At 40.5% G+C, this 16,835-nt stretch overlaps 1 protein-coding gene across 5 annotated transcripts in view; it reads left to right on the forward strand.

The window, feature by feature from the left end:
• The window catches only part of celf5a (cugbp, Elav-like family member 5a), a 181,036-nt gene that overhangs the window by 133,964 nt on the left and 30,237 nt on the right, over positions 1 to 16,835 (forward strand). For all 5 annotated transcript variants that reach the window (XM_072389750.1, XM_072389752.1, XM_072389751.1 and 2 more), the window contains exons 4-5: positions 9,714 to 9,842; positions 14,216 to 14,295. In XM_072389750.1, coding sequence (XP_072245851.1) covers positions 9,714 to 9,842; positions 14,216 to 14,295 — 209 coding nt within the window. The remainder of the gene's footprint in view (positions 1 to 9,713; positions 9,843 to 14,215; positions 14,296 to 16,835) is intronic.

A 16,835-nucleotide genomic window follows, 5' to 3' on the forward strand; every position in this document is an offset into this window, starting at 1 on the left:
CCCTCAGTAGTCATGCACATTTGTTTTTCTCAACACTGTACAGGAGATGTGGTGAAAACCTGCAGCAGTTCATTAGTTTACTTGTGCAGAACTCAGTAAAAATATACCATTTAATATGATGTGATTATTCAGACAAGCAGGGATGATAAAAATGAAAGTAGAGTGTAAGGGAGCCTCATACATATGCTTGCCGTAGGCCCCTAAAACACTATGCCTATCCTGGATTATGATAAGCTTTCAGTACAATCACATCCTCTGAAAAGGTGCTGATTGACCTTCTAGCCTAATTAAAGTGCACCATCACCAACAGAGAGCAGATTAGACAGCTTGGCTGTCAGTGTGACTGACAGGGTTAGGCTCTCCCCCTGCAGTCACATCAGCACTACAGAGGCCGTGCATACAAAAAGCTCACGGAAGAAAAAGTGGAGAAATTCTAAGTTTAGTATCTTGCCTCCAATCAAAAATCCAACTCCAACTAATAATATGGAAATGGGTAAATATACACTGACGTGCTTTAGGGCTTATGTATTTATTTTTACATTTGCGGTTTTACCTCATACATCATTCCACTCCCTATCTCATAACTGTTAACACTGCATTTCTTTTAGAGTAAAGAAATTCTCTCCCTTGAGTCGGAGTTCATGCAAACTAAAGCTGCCGGCTGATGTAACATACGTATAGAACAAATCTGAATCCACTTTCACCAAGGTCTAGCCAGGTGTGTTCAAGTGCACCCTATATTCCCCTACAGCTCTCACACTTCTGGTTGGGGGGAAAGCTGACAAGTAGGGTGGCCTGTAAGCCTCTTTTGTCCATGTGCAGCAGAGTCATCTGCCAGCTCAGTTGCTCTTGCAGACAAAGCTTCAGAGAGATAGCCAGTATTCTGGTACATCCTCACTCTCTCTTGAGCTGGTGCTGGGCATGGCCCCTCGCTCTATATCTCCTAAGCCTCCTCCATTTCATTTCGCTTTCTCTCTCTCACACTTTTTTTTCTCAAAATATATGTTTTGGCTTTCTCTCTTGTTTTACTGTACATGGTAATTGAGCAGCCCTACGACTACAGCATTATCTGTCTGCATGGGCTGTGTAGTCTCACACCAGAATATGAAGTAGCACTGGTTAGCGGTGCAAAACATAGCAGTTTCACGATAAAGGATAAAAAGAAATCATAGGATTACTTCCAGGCTACAAAACTGTTACACGTCTATGTCTGCTTTTCAAATTGTAAAATATCTTTGTTTATCGATATGTGAAACTGTCACAAAATTGTAAAATTACTGCATTATACAAGTCAGGACTTCAGGATTTCTTATTTTTATTTTAGAACAGCTCTGAACACTAATGTATTACCACGATGGTACTCACAAAGTACTGAGAGAAAAATAGGAAAGATTGAGATCAGAGATTGGCACAAAATATGGGTGAACAGATCACAACAAAAAAATAAATAAATGAAGTTAAAAAAGCCTGAGCGATGAAAAAAGCTAAGAGAAGAAATGGAGGAGAAACTATGTGTAGAAAACAGGAGGTGGGGGTTTGCTGAAAAGGCTTGCCAAGGGGGTGTGCCTTACATTACCTTTATGAATCAGTGTCAGTGGAGCGTCGAGAAAATAATTAAGAGACAGGCTAGTGCTGTGTTAAATGCTGCCAAAGGTAAAAGGCTCATTCTATCTCATTCATGGGCTAGATGGTAAAGAAGAATAGCAATAAATGGGATAGAGGAACATGTGGGGGAGATAACCTAACAGATGCCAAAATACCCTTCAAATAGCATTATGAAGGCAGGCAATATATATAGCACTGCTATATTGTAAATGTTTATGTACAGTAGCGTCGTATGCATGTTGTGCAGCAGTTTCAGGATTTATGACCAGAGCAGTAATGCACTGAAGTTGACACAAAGCTGTGAGTAATATTTCACGTTTGTTTTCATATTGAGAGTAAATTTTCTAGGACGTATATGGTGGAGATAAAATATTTTAAGCAATTTCTCATTCTACTCCCCTGCTCTGTTCTGAGGTGGGAGTGTAAGCCGTCAGCTGGACGACGATCTGACTTTAACTGTAACAGAAAGCCAGAGCACACCGAACACTCATGCATGGCAACACTTACACACCTCAGAGGTTTTACAGTTTATAGAAGGGAGAATCAAGTCGCAGGCTGTGATTATATGTTCAAGGCGCCCAGCTGGGCCAGCATGCAGCTGAAATCCCCCAGCCAGCAGCATTGAACAGAGCGGCCATTAGATATCACTAATGCATAAAGTCTTTGGACCTCTCTGGAGACTATCGAGGGACATACAGGAGGTCCTGCTTGTGTGCTACATGCGCATTTTTTGAGTGTCTATGTGCGTACAAATGTGTGTGTAGACGAGTGAGCACGTAGACCCATGTGTGAATCTTTCAGTTGTCATGTATAATATCCCTCACTGTATCTGCCAGAGGCAAAAAGTGAATTCATGACCATTGGGGTCCACCACCCCCAACCCCACCACCCCACCACCGAGATAGAATCATCTCAGTGGTGTGCATGTGTACAGTTGGTATGCAGAAGCTCTCGTTTCCTGCAAGGCTGCCCCTCATTAACACACTACAGTTTGATCTCAAGCTCTTTGGCCTGATTAACACGTTATAGGTCTTGTGATGCAATGTTACCAACCACAACCTCTCACTCGATGCTGTGATGAAGCTATTTTGCCTCTTGGAATTGTATATTTGTTTGTACACAGAACGCCAACAACTGTACATATTGTATGTGCTTCTGTATGGGTCCATGTTGATGTAGCTGCTTATATTTGGAAACTGTTTATATTTGCTATTTCTCTTTGGCCGTATGTGAGAGTGGGTTTATATAATACTTGGGTGTAGTGTGCTACATATTTGCTGGATTTATGAATATATGAAAAAAAACAAGTTGGAATCCATTCCAGGGAAGTCTTTTAGGAGAAACTCACTCTTTTGGCAGCGTTACTAATACGGCCTTGCATCCACTGCTATATGGAATTTTTTTGGCACCTTCAATGGATTGCAGCTGAGCTACCAAAATGATGAAACAATGACATGAAATCAAGCCGGTGTCACTATCGTGGGTGCTGTGTGAGAGGCAGGTGTGATATAAAGAAGACATGTCAAAATCAAATTATAGACTGAAGACATGCAGTCCTAGTCATGGGCAACCTGGGCAGGCATCATAGTCTGTTTAGCATTCACATATAATCAGACAGTCAAATCCATTTTTCATTCTCATTTCATTCCGATATGTTTCTATAGAAGTGTGGAAATTGCAGATCAGGGAGGACTGGGTTTGAACTACAGTATTTGTATTTTTTCTTTGTGATGCTGTTTCCAAGCAACATCTCTGAAGTTGTAAAGAAACAGGCACTAATAAGCTACCTCATTAAGGCGGGCGCGTGGTAGGCCTTTACAGTTTGTGCTGTCAACTCAGTGGGCTAGAATGCAAACTTCAAAAGACAGCTGCAGATACAATGCATGCACACAGGGGTGCTAATTTGGTAGAGGAAATGGTAAACAAACTATTTCTATCAACCCACTTTTCTTGGTCAGTTGAAGGTGAGCTGGTGAAACCTAAAAATCTGGGTTCTTTCTGAAGTGGCTCCAGCATGATGACAAAACACGGTGTCATCCTCTCTGTGGTGATAATGCAGTACATAAAAGGCTCATTATTCAAGAGTTAATTTGGCTGTGTTTTCTCTCCCTAAGGCCATGCCAAACCTCAAGCTCCCTCCATTGTTGGTCTCTGCCACTCCTATTGCAGACGGAGAGGATGTCCTTAGCACACCAAAACACAACTGAACACACATTCAAACACACCATCTCATTAATGCAAACACAACCCTAGTTAGATCCCTATATGTAATAAATTGGATTAAATTCCACTGGCTAAGCACTGTGATCTCGTAGGGTTAATTAATTTCAGTCCATTCTGTCTACATTTTTTTCTGCTTGAACACATGCTGACACTGTTATTGTGTGGCATCCTGCTCATTGGAGAAGTATAATAGGCTCATGAAGGAGGGAGAGGAAGCCACAATGTTTCCCTCTCTAAAGTGATTTTGATTCTTTCTTCCCTTCTTTCAACAAAGAAGTAAGCTTCAGTAGCTGACTCTAATGTGGTGTATCTTTACCCTTCACATCCTCTCTCTAGCTCTTATCTTCCCCTCCAAATGGCAAAACCTGGATGGCTTCACAGGGCCCCTGTTTCTGCCTGGATGCTATCTCATTTGGTTTTAATATATTTATCCATTCGTTATTGTTCCCTTTTATCGTCCAGCTAATATTGTTCATAATTTGTCCTTATCTGCAAGCCTGACAGTCAAATTTGCACTCCGGCTCAGCAGACAGATGGAAAAATGACCCCCCTCCCAGCCCCTCCTTCCCCAACTCCTCTCCTCCCTTCATTCATCTCCTCCTCTCCAAACTGCAATGAAACATGACTGACAGCCCGCTGTATAAGTAGTTGTCATAGCAACCTCCCCATCCTTCCGACAAGTACTTTTTCTCTATAGCACACACCCCCCTCTATCACAATATCCCTCTCCTTTCCCTCCATTCTCTCTCCCTTGCTGTTGCAAAAATTGAGAAAGAAGCCTACAGAGAAGAGCAATCTGAAAAACAGAGAGCATCCAAAGCAGTTGGTATGCTTTCCTTCAACCCTCCACCCCCCCAAGGCTCATACTCATTCTCAGTGTTCTGCCCTTCCTTCATTCTCCAAACCTCTGACAATGATTTACCAACTCTGGTGGCATAGCTCTTTCATCCATCCTGCCTTATCAAGGACTGCAGGACTGTTTGCCCAGAAACTTACAGTACAGGCACATCATTCTCACTCTCCCACATATTCACTCTCTCAGTCTCTCCTCCACTCTCTTGCTCATTCTTTAAATCTGCTCCCCCTTATTCTCTCTTTCTGTCTTTGTTCTCTTGCTCCAAAAACTACTACTCTTCCCCATTCTCCATTTGGTAAGACTCAGTTTGCTGTCAGAATCCCCTGCAGCCTCCAGTGGAATCGTAGAGCACAGTGTAATAAGTCCAGCACAGTGGACTGTGGTGCAGATGGTGTCTGTGCGCTGTGTGAGCGGGAGATCCTTCAGACTTTCATCAGAGATAAACATACTTTAACAAAAGTAGGGAAGAGGTACAGTGGTTTTGTTTGCAATGCATGCACTGTAGTGTTCAGATTACAGCAAGAAGAATTGATGCTACTGCTTTAATGTGAGTACTAACTTACACAGAAGAGCTTATATTGATTAGAAAAGCTTTAACAAGAACTGGAAATCCTCACCATGTATAATCATCAGCACACTACCAGTTAATTAAGTTGGAGTTTCATTTCTAATGCATTTGTTCTAAACAAGCATCTGTTTAGTTAATTAAATATGATGGGGGTAGGGGTGAATTTCAGAACACCAGTGATGTATGTATATTTTGCATATAGTAACCCTGCCAGCATCAGCTGTAAATGCATATTAATGCCAGTATGCTGTACAATTGTTGCAGTGAAGGTGGCTGTTACTGGACCCCTGAATAGTTTATGTGATATAATTATAAATGATTCTTCTTAAAGACTGCAGAACCGAGTCACCCTAAATTGAGATAGTGTTCGTGTTGACTAGGCTTTGTTATAAGAAAAGCAGACTTAAAAATAACTCTTGCAATGTTATTTGTGGTAATCCTTCATGCAGAAGCCACTTACTATTGAAGAATAGTAAGAGGCTACCTGAAGGTAGCAGAAAAAAATATGATAGATATATAGATAGATAGATAGATAGATAGATAGATAGATAGATAGATAGATAGATAGATAGATAGATAGATAGATAGATAGATAGATAGATAGATAGATAGATAGATAGATAGATAGATAGATAGATAGATAGATAGATAGATAGATAGATAGATAGATGATAGATAATTTATTAATTCCGAGGGAAATTCAAACATATGTACATATATATATTAAGAAAAGTGTCAATATCCAAAGTAGTATTTGCCATGACTAATGTCTAAATGTTTCCACATTTGCACGTGTCAGAGCTCTATGTTAGGGCTGTGTGTTTTATTTCCATGCTTGTTTCTCTTAAGTTTTGCTTTTGCTTTGTAAAGTGCTTTGGGTTGCACTTGCATTTTATAAGTGCTATATAAATAAAGTTGAGTGGAGCTGAGTTTGACAAATATATCCAGGCAAAAACATTCTTCGTGCCATCTCTTTGGCTGAATGGAAAGTTCAAAGTAGCATCCTATGAAAGGCTGCATTTTATTCAGTGAAAATCAAATTGAAATCATACTGCATATAAAGGATGAGTGCTCTGCAAAAACTGAACTCAGCTCAGCACTGTCCAGCAAGTCCAGGGAGCAGATGCACAAAACTGTTGTTTCATCATAAAACTGCGTAGTGGAAACATTATTTTCACCAGAAATATATAGAGCTCTGCATATGTATGGTTTTGTTTTGTACATTTCAAACATCATGAAAAACCATGCACATATGCACCAACCTGATTACCTCTCAGGTTTTTTTTGGCATGGATGGATACAGACACTACCCAAGTGAGTCATTTGCACCATAAGTAAAGAAACATGATACTGACAGCAACAGTGAAGAAGAGGCACAGCTTCTGCTATGTCTGCAGTAAAGGAACATTTGGCCTTTACAAAACTGACCCCTGCTCTGAGATTATTTGGGAGGGAGACACAGATATACAGATCATGGTATGTTGGCTGTTTTCTTAAACGGTCTATAGCAGTATATGAACCAATCTTGTGCTAAAAAATAAGGATGCTCTCTAAATACTTTTAGTATTCTAAAATTCTCCTTTTAAAGTCATAATTATCAAGGTCTATGACAGCCATTACATACAACTGTGATGCACGGCTGCATGTAATTTAGACCAATATCATATTGCTGTAGAAGAGCAAACATACAGTTTGAAGGATTATTTGCGGTGTGTTTCTTATAAGGCAAAAGTGACTAAGGCATTTAGCAGTAACAACTGTAGCTAGCAGCAGTTGAGCACTTAGCAGCAGCAGAACTGAAACCAGATTAAAAAATAAATAAATGGAGGCTGTTGTGCAGCTGTGACTGATGAATAGAAGCTGGCAATAGAAGCAGTATGCAAGCAGATTTCTGAGAAAAAAGTCAATACAATGTTGTTACAAGATAGTTAACATAGGGGCAGACACTTGTGTATATTGTGTGTGTGGTCATAGTGGGAGAGCCGTTATCTCTAATCCTCTGCATCAGAGTAGCGAGGGTATCCTAGTTTCTGATTGCTGCTTGTAATTTTGTTCCACCCTCCTTTTGTCCTCCATTCACTCCTTTTTTCCTTCCCCTGTCAGATATGTGTAAATGACTGTAGGTATTTTGCACTCTGCTTGTGTCCGTTTGCATGCTGCTTGTGCTAGAGGGTTGTAGATAAATGAGATAATGTTTCTATTGGCGATGAACACAAGAGCTGAATTCCCAATGGAGCGTTTTAGCTGAGAGCTGCCAGAGCATAGTCCTAGATGGTGGAACAGATCTTGTAGATGATCTGTTTTCATGCGTTGTTCGCTTACTTTCAAAGCTGATTTATGTTCCAGAACATGTACGCCACCTCTCCCTCAGCCACAGAGCTCCTGCTAAACATTTTAAAAATGAAATGCACACAATGCGACACCTTTCGGAAATAGCAGTCACCTCCTGTGTGTGTGTTACAGATTAGTATCTCTCTCGAACATAATGCAAATTGAGAACAGGCTCAACATGACTCCAGTCTTTGAGGCTTTTGTGTAGCTCAGTGGAAGCAATATTACACAGGTATGTGATATATAGTGACCAATGATCCTTTCATTGTTGAATATTCCATTGAGGAGGTGGCTTGTTAGTTTGCTATCTTTAAGCTGCTGGATGGGTGCTGCAGGTTTTTTGAAGACATACTGCACGGGAGCAGTTAGTTTGATATAGTATGATTGTCAAAGTGTGCGTCATGAAACTGATAAAGGGCATGACCCCTAATTTAGTACTTGTCATAACCCTATTACCCACTTGAAGAGGGATGTTGCAACCAAAGTCATGACAGAAAGAAGTCGAAAGGGTATATGAACATACTGTAAGTGACTCTTCATGTGCCTCTCTGGCTTTGTACAGGATTATACGTGAGATGCACTCTGGTGATATTTCAGGGGAAAGTCTTTGCAGCCCCCCACCCCACCCCTTCAACATCCCCTCCCCATCCTTGACTCATCTACCCGATCCAACCTCAGAATTTATATTCTCCCTCAAGCAAAAGGAAGGACCATTTTGGCCTTTCATTTTCCAGTTCAGGGCTTTCCTTTTTTTGCAGATAAATGCTCTCCAATCCACCCTGACAGACGTCACATTGCATCACTTCCATTTTGATACATAGCCTCTGATCCTGCCACTTGCAATAAGGAGTCAGCACTAGGGACGCCCCTCCCTAGACAACGCTCTGACATGGGTTATTATTTTAAAGGTGCATCACTGATGGTGCTGAGTGGTGAAACCCAAGCTGGATGCCATGTCTGTATACACTCTCTGCCATGCTCGCTGCCAGAAGCTTGGGTTTGGGTCAAGGAAAGACAACATCACAACACAGTGTGTAGTCATCACGGGTCACCGTGACACTGGGCAACACTTCTGGCTGAGAGTTATGCTGCTCTCCGCCTCTTCACAGCAGTGGTTGTTAGTCCTGTCTCTCAGTCAGTCTGTGCACAGTGACTTCACGGGTCACAGTTGGAGAAATAATCCGTATAAAGGGAAGGTTTTAATGCTTCTGCTGCCAGCAGAGACACTCTGCACTGTAACATTAATCATACAGTGCCAGAGAACATCAGTAAACACAGTGTGTCAGGTCAAGGTAAAGATCAGATCCCACAGCATTTAACAGGACTCAATAGCATACAGGGTATCTATTGAAAAGTCAGCGTTATTCATGGCATGTCTCTCAGCCCTCTGTGCTCGCTGGAGAGACACGCTATTGTTCACTGAAGAGCACGCTGAAATATTTCTCCGGCTACACAAAAAAACACTGGATCAGCAGCAATTAGTAGGGTGGAAGAGAGATAAAGAGAGGAAGGACGGCAGTTGAAAAAGAGTGATATTGAAAATGAAGAATCAGCGAGAGAAAAAGGAAAGCAGGAAAGAGAGAAGGAAGAGATAGATGAACAAATGGGGGAGCAGAGGCAGTGAGTAAAAGAAGAAAAGAACTTCAGTCTCCAGCCAGTGCAGTTTGGTGTGTAGGAGGTTGGAGCCGCCTGGAGCCCCTCGTGCTTTTAAACGACCAAAGACTCGCTCATTGTCTCGAGTCTGTGTGTGTGTGTACGAATCCGCTTCATTAGTCTATCGTTTCTCTCCTTTCTTTTCTTTCTTTATTCCACTCTCTGACCACACACTTACCCCTTGCAGCTACGGCACATGTGCTCATATAGGACTTAGCCTAGTTGTACAACAGATTTGTCAGTGCTGGAAAATAAGTAAAAGAATATTACTCAAGCCCAACCTTCATCGAATAAATTCTGTCGTTACTCCACTGTACTTGCAAACATACCATATATATTTGCTTCTGTGCGAAAACAGTTTGAAATAAGGAATTCTGCCACTGTAATGACAATGTCTAACATTATCAGCCTGCTCCTAAATTAGCTTTATAATTGAGGTCAGTTACAATGTAACCTTTTGTCTCTTTTTTGTTCTAGAAGACAGGAAGTTGTTTGTTGGGATGCTGAACAAACAACAGACCGAGGAGGATGTTTACCGCCTCTTCGAGCCCTATGGAGTCATCGAGGAGTGCACAGTCCTAAGAGGTCCAGACGGAAACAGCAAAGGTAGGAGCCATGATTCAGCTGTCTGCATTATTTAGGTCACTGACAGAGAATTGATGGTTTGTGTGCGTGTCTACATCGGCATGGCTGTATAAATTATACGTGACATTTGCATCAGATATAGGTCAGGTTGCATGTTCATGTAATTAGGAATATTTAAGCACCATGCTGTTTGATGTGCAAGACAACCGCCAGTCGTGACAAAATACAGCTTTGCTCTTTTTTTTTTCTTCAAACTATAAGAAGCAAAAAAGCAGCCCATAAGGGTTGGTAAAATGGCCGTGTAAAATGTAATTCCAAACAGAATGCAAGGATATGCAGATCACTTAAAGATATGTACAAACGAGTCAGCCAACAGTACGAAAGAAAACAAACTTATAAAAGGATGAAATTGAGAAATTGTACTTTTTGAAGATAAAAAAGATGCCTGTTTTGATTATGAGGCCAACAATATATTGTAAGAGCTCCCATGTTTACCATTGCGTTAAATCATCTCTTCTTTTAACAGCACTCTGTAAGTGTTTGTTACCAATAAGATCATCCGTTGTAGTTTTGAAAGAGAAATTTAGCATGTAGCCATACTGTTGTCATATTTTCATAATGCGGTTTGGACATTTTCTTGCTCAAATAAGCAAGGCCTTCTATGATGGAGACATTCTCAAGTTACCCAGGCTGCATGCATTAGCAAACCTCCATGTCATCATAGATGAACAACCTGGAGATTTCTTCTCCTTCTTGGCCTGTAGGATGCAATGTCCTCAAGCTCTTTTAAGTTCATTTTAAATTAGTTCAAACTGAACTTTTTCTTTGTGTGGTAGAGTTTTAACTTGCCTTTTTGGATAGAACAATTAAGAGTGTTCTTTCACAATAGTTATCAGAAATGTCCCTGAGCTCATACAGGGATTTCCACGATACAATGATGTCTGTCTTTAATGTAGTTTTGCCTGAATGCCTGAGGCGATTTCATGTCTTATGCATAGCCTTATTTCTTTTGTACAGATATTTCTCTGGATGCTCTGATGCTCCTTTAATGATGGTGTGACTATAAATAATGGACATTCTGGGCAATGTTACACCAAAAAATGTTTGCACTATTTTTGCACTCCCCCATTCTACCCTTAATGTGAAAGAATTATTTAATCTGACAAGTTCAGTGTGATTTTCCATCAGGTGTTTCTCTTGTAATAAAATAAACATTTTCGGTTAAATTAATTGAAAAGCATTGTTGACTCATTTTGCGATGTTGTCTTCATTGTATTCAAATTGTATTCTCAATCCAATAAAGGCTTCAAAAATTTTATTTCAAATGTTATTTGAAATAAAATTTTCTGACATTTCGACAGCTCAGTTTAAGAACCACAGTTTTTCAGAACATGATTTCAGTTAGTTTGTCTTTTTCCTGTAGAGTTAACCTGTGCGTTATTGTTGTTTTTACAACGTTGTACTCTTTCATTCTAAAATGCAGGCATTTGTGGATTTTAATAGCAGTCCAAAAATATTTTTTGTTAGATTGAAGGATCATCTACAAAAAAATCCAAAGGCCAGATCACAAATACAATCTCTCCATAGCCACACTGCACCCTTTTTTATCAGTTGGTAATCACAACAAATATATCAATGATTAAAAATTTACTTGAAGTTTGATAAAATTATTTTTTCACTGAAATCTCAGCATATACATCATAAAAGTAATTCCGTCAGTGTCAGCTTTCAGTTTTAATAGGGATGTATTGCTGTCCTTTACAATATCTCTGTTTCCCTAACACTGTCTGTAAAGTGCACAGTGCATTCTTTTTTAATATTATGAAAACTTTTGGCGATATCGAGTTTATATGACACTGAAGCGACTGTCTTGCTTTGTGTTGTAAATCATTGCTGGTAGGCACAAAAGGGTCCAGACGTACAAAGTTATAACTTTTATTAACAACGTTGGCAGTCATTACAGCAACTCTTCGGCAAGCGCATATCTTCCCGCAACACATATCCCATAGTGCACTGGGGTGAGGTCACCAAATACCATAAAGAACTGATCCGACTCCAACACCAACGACTTGTTCCAATGAGCTGCGTTCAGGATCAACGTGTCAAATATATTACAGGATATTACAGTTTTTTTTTTTCATGTTTCTGCAGTCTATTCCCTGACCACTGCTTTTAGAAATTGTTGAGGAATTATATCTAAGGGGGTTTGAAGTCAAAGAGCTCTGACTCCGCAGTGGGTTGGAGGAGGAGATGAAAAAGATGGATGTCAAAACAATTCAAGTGTCCCCACTGTGAGAATGGGGACAGCCAAGGGAAGTAGCATTCCTCTTTGTGGCTCTGCAATATATTTGTACTTATCTGAGTCAACTGCCAAGGCTTGAAATATTACACTCCAAGCATTGCTATTAGATTAATCTTTCTTTTGCTTTTCTGTACTATTTCTAAAGATGTTTATGAAATTTAATGAATACCAACAGAGCAAACCGTTGTTTTGCATATAATTATATGCTGTAACTTGCACAGTTCAAATTAATAAGAACCTTTGGTTTATTTCAGCATGGTGCAGCCAGTGCATCACTTGCAGAGTATATTATGAGTTAAAAGCCTAATTATAACAGTATATAGTGTGCACTACTGTAGAAAAGACCTTGTACAGGTCATTGGGAGCTCTGTGTCTTTTCAATCCATACCTCAATAGGGGGCAGTGGTTTGACAGCTGAATGGGCATCTTGATCGGCTGGTGTCCACAGGGGTAGGCCCATTAACAGAGGAAGAATGGCAGGGTGACTGGGTCAAGCTGGATAGATGATAAGAAGAATGAAGCATGAAAGACTGAATAAAAGAAAAGAACCATAATATGAAATTAGGTGACATGGGGTATAATCGCAAGAGGACATGGTGGGTCAATGGCTGCTGTTTCATGGCAACGGGTAGATTCACTCCTCACATGTTTCTGTGCATAGGATTCAGGAGTTGGGTTTGGTCAATTTAGGTTCCTACAGCCCTTTCAGAACAAAGGCATCAAATACATTTTGCCCTGAAACCTATTTTGATGGCTTGTGCTGTGCAAAGACAAGAGCGCACACGCAGACAATAGGCACGAGGCATTTGTACAGGCACAGAAAGCAAAACAGAGGAACAGTTGATGCTGTGTGTGTCTAAATTCCTTGAGCTGTATGAGAAAACTTTACGGTGTAGCTTCCTGTCTCAACAGGACCACTGTCTGAAAACACCCCGCCTTTCTGCTGCACTTTTCAGCAAAAACTGACTCATGCAACGATCTCCTCTCCTTCTCAATGGCAGTGTTAGCACTTTTTCTTTAGCACAGCACAGACACATCTCCCTTGTTTTCAACATACACTGCATACAAACCGGAAGCCTCCCACCTGTCAACAACAAAGTGACATGCTAGAAGTTTTGGAAACAGACTTTTACTCCACAACTCCACCCACCAATACGCTGAATCCAGCCGTGAGTGCAGCACATGCCGATTTTGGATTAAAAGCAACATTTTTCTTTTCTCAATTTTTTCATGGTGCTATTAACTGCACACATGTGTCACTGATAATATGTGAGAATTAGTTTTGTAATAGATGGCCATGTTTTCCATTGGTCCCGACCTACACCATACATCCTGATAAAAAAAACTAAAAAAACAGAATAAGACTGTAAATGCATATAATGGATAACATGGCAACATAATTAAAATTATAGATAATAATTCCACTTATGTTGTCAATAAATGTACAATTTGTGCTTTTATGGAGATTTAGAGGATGACACTTAGCAACAACATACTAATGAATCATTATGTTAAAGAGGGCATACTTCTAGTAATGAGACGATAGTGTTGGATGGTAAACTTTGATCCCACAAAAGCTATTAAACATTTAAAGTCCTCACAGCAATCACACCAAAAAGCATTAGTTCTGTGGTTTCTGGTGTTTGGACAGTCTTCTTCAAATCCTCAAATATCGATCAGAACTTCCCTTTACGGGAACAATAGATTGTTCTTCCGTGGTTCTCTGTTTGAGTTTAGTCACTTTGTCTAGTAGTTAATATGCACAGACAGGCATGTGGTGCTAAATAGCATGCTTTTCTGCTTCATCAGTGCAATCTTTAGCCTGCAGCTTCTGCCTGCTTGTCTGCCTGCCTAACGCCTGGAGTGGGGCAGCCTGCTGTGCAACGAGAGCTTTTGACTACACAATGATTTCTGTGGTGTCAAATATAATTCAACATCCTTCATTAATATTGTCTTAGATTCTCACACAGTTGAATACCTTCATATATATATATATATATATATATATACAGTATATACTATGCGTGTGTGCATGTATGCTTTTTCTGCATGTTCTTGTATTCATGCGATGTGCTTCTATTCTTTCTTTCAGGTTGCGCCTTTGTTAAGTTCTCCACACACACTGAGGCTCAGTCCGCAATTGGTGCCCTGCACGGCAGCCAGACCATGCCAGTGAGTACAGCTTTCTCTATCAAATCCAACATCACAGTGAAATACAAATTCCCCAAAGTGTTTATACAGTAGCACACAAAGCAGACACACATAGCCTGCAACTCACAATAGTTAAGTGCAGTTCATATCTGGATTTAAAACTGCCAACTGTAAAGTTTGTGCTCTGGATTCACCTCCAACCTCAGGGTTTTAATCAACTTACAGAAAGCGCAGCCATCCTCATTATTATCCCAGCTTGGAAAACAGACAGGACCGGAAATACCTTTCTGTCTCTATTATTAGCAGGGTACTTCTAATATCCTAATCCTAATCTAATTTTTAGATAAAACTCTTGAGAGTAATGATTTAATTTTGGATGAGTCATCAGACAGTAGTTCTGCTTGCAGTGTGAGATTACATTTGTTCATTATGTACCCACACTGCATCCTCTAAATTCTCTCTGCATTGGATTTACCGTGAGCTCAAAAAACTTCTCATTTGTATGTGGTTAGTGTATACGCACGGTCCCTGTATACCTGATGGTGTCAAAATCAAAGCTACTTAGTCTGCACTCCAAGCCTGAATGGAGTTACTCTCCATGGCATTTGGACAGAGGACAGAAAGTCACATGTTGTATTGTACAGTAGCCTGAAGGGTACTCTGCTTTTATCCTGGTTTTTGATTCAAGAATTCTCGTCTCAGAGAGGCAAAGATCCTGAACTCTTGTGCTCCCATGCCACAGGTGTTGTGTTTCGCTGTATGATATCTATATTAATGGTTGCCGATGTGCAGTTCAAGAGGGGAGAGCTGTGGGAACCACTGGAAGCCAACTGTCCCATTTCTGCACAACTTCTGAGTCAATCTAAGTGCAAATGACTGCAGGTCACAAGGAAACTCTTCGGATGTCCATTCTCCATAGATAACCCTCCTTTTGTGTTGCGCCATCCGACTATCTCTGCAAGCTCTCTGCCCTCACTCGTCTCTCTTTGGCAGCCTCTCGGGATATTAGGGAATAGACTTGTTTACTCCACCTTTCACCACATTGGCTGCTGAATTATTCATCTAACTATAAGCAGAGTGCTGAAAGGAGGGGTGGGTGGTTGAGACAGAGAATAAGAGGACAGAGAGGCAGAAGGAAAATGAGTGAATGGACAGGATTTATACCTCCTGCTCTGTTAAATTGATTATAGAAATCTGATCAGCATCTCATATCCTGTGGCTGCAAGAAGAGAGGGCACAGTGTGCCTGCCTCACTGAGATTAGCAGACCACCGGTGGACTATTATGCCTCAGCAGGACTGATTTTCAGAGCAAAAGCTCCTTTAATGTAGCAAAAATCCTGGAAAAAGACCAGTGACCATAGATCCTGTGTGTTCAGTGTCACCCAAATGAGTAGCTGAGTCACACCTATAAAATAACTTAATGCACATGCATAGAGAGATGGAATAAATTAACAAAATAACCTTTCCTCAACCATACTTTTGGGTGAATTAAAAGACAACATAAATAATAAATCAAAAGGTAAATGAAACCAATTTAAAAACCCTGAACTTCTTAAGGACCCAATTGTCTTGCAGACTATAAAACAATTGCCTTACTCCTGCTTATCAAGGCCTCATTTAAATGTTCTCATGAACTGAAACAAACTGAGCTGAGCTGTTTAATGTGTGCATACTACATCTGCTGTCACACTAAAGATGTGGCCGATTGGCCTGAGTCAAACAGATAACAACAAACAAAGCTTGGCGTGAGAGTGCAGTGATTACTAACCCTGCAACTAACTGTGGCAGTTTGATAGATCTACTGCCAATCCAAAAATTTGAGAACACTGACTTCTTTGAGTTTATGACGGTGCACACACGCACATGAATTAGTGTGTGTGCACACATAAACAAGTACAAACAGAGGTGCCCCATGAGTGGCACATTTGCATGCATACACGCACACCCTTTCCATAATGCTCCCCTCACTGTCACATACTCGTACAGCCGCAGACCAGGGTCAAAGGCTCCCTGACTGATCTTATTTTCCAGCTCGGAGGACTTGAGCAGAATACATTTGTGTTATTCATGTAGAGGGAAATGAGCATTTTGTATGTATTCTATGTATGTCTGAGTTGGAAGGGATGGAGGAAATCTGCATTAAGTATGTGCACACATGAGGAGTGTGTGTGTGCATGAATTGAGGTCACTGCATATATACAGTAAATATACTTGCATTTGTGAGAATACACACCTTTGCATTCTTTTGTGTATTCATCTATGTGCTTTTATGATGGACACCAAATGAGAATTGCGTACCAATATAAACAATAATAACAACTTATTCTGGCTAAAATGTAAGAATCCCATAGCATCAGCAGGTTGGCATAAATGCCGCTCCATTCCATGCACGCCATCCTCTGGCCCTCTTCAGCTATCGGATGATCACAGTCGCAGAGCCTCTGTTCTGGGTATGAGTGGCTCAATTAAACATTTAAATGCAAGAGCTGTAGAGCAATTTGCTTGGATTCAGCAGGGCCATGTAGCAAGTAAGTCCAGGGACAGAATTACGAAGAGACAG

This window comes from Leuresthes tenuis, unplaced genomic scaffold (assembly GCF_036924035.1).
Source record: "Leuresthes tenuis unplaced genomic scaffold, fLeuTen1.0.hap1 SCAF_7, whole genome shotgun sequence".
NCBI classification, from domain to species: Eukaryota; Metazoa; Chordata; class Actinopteri; order Atheriniformes; family Atherinopsidae; genus Leuresthes; species Leuresthes tenuis.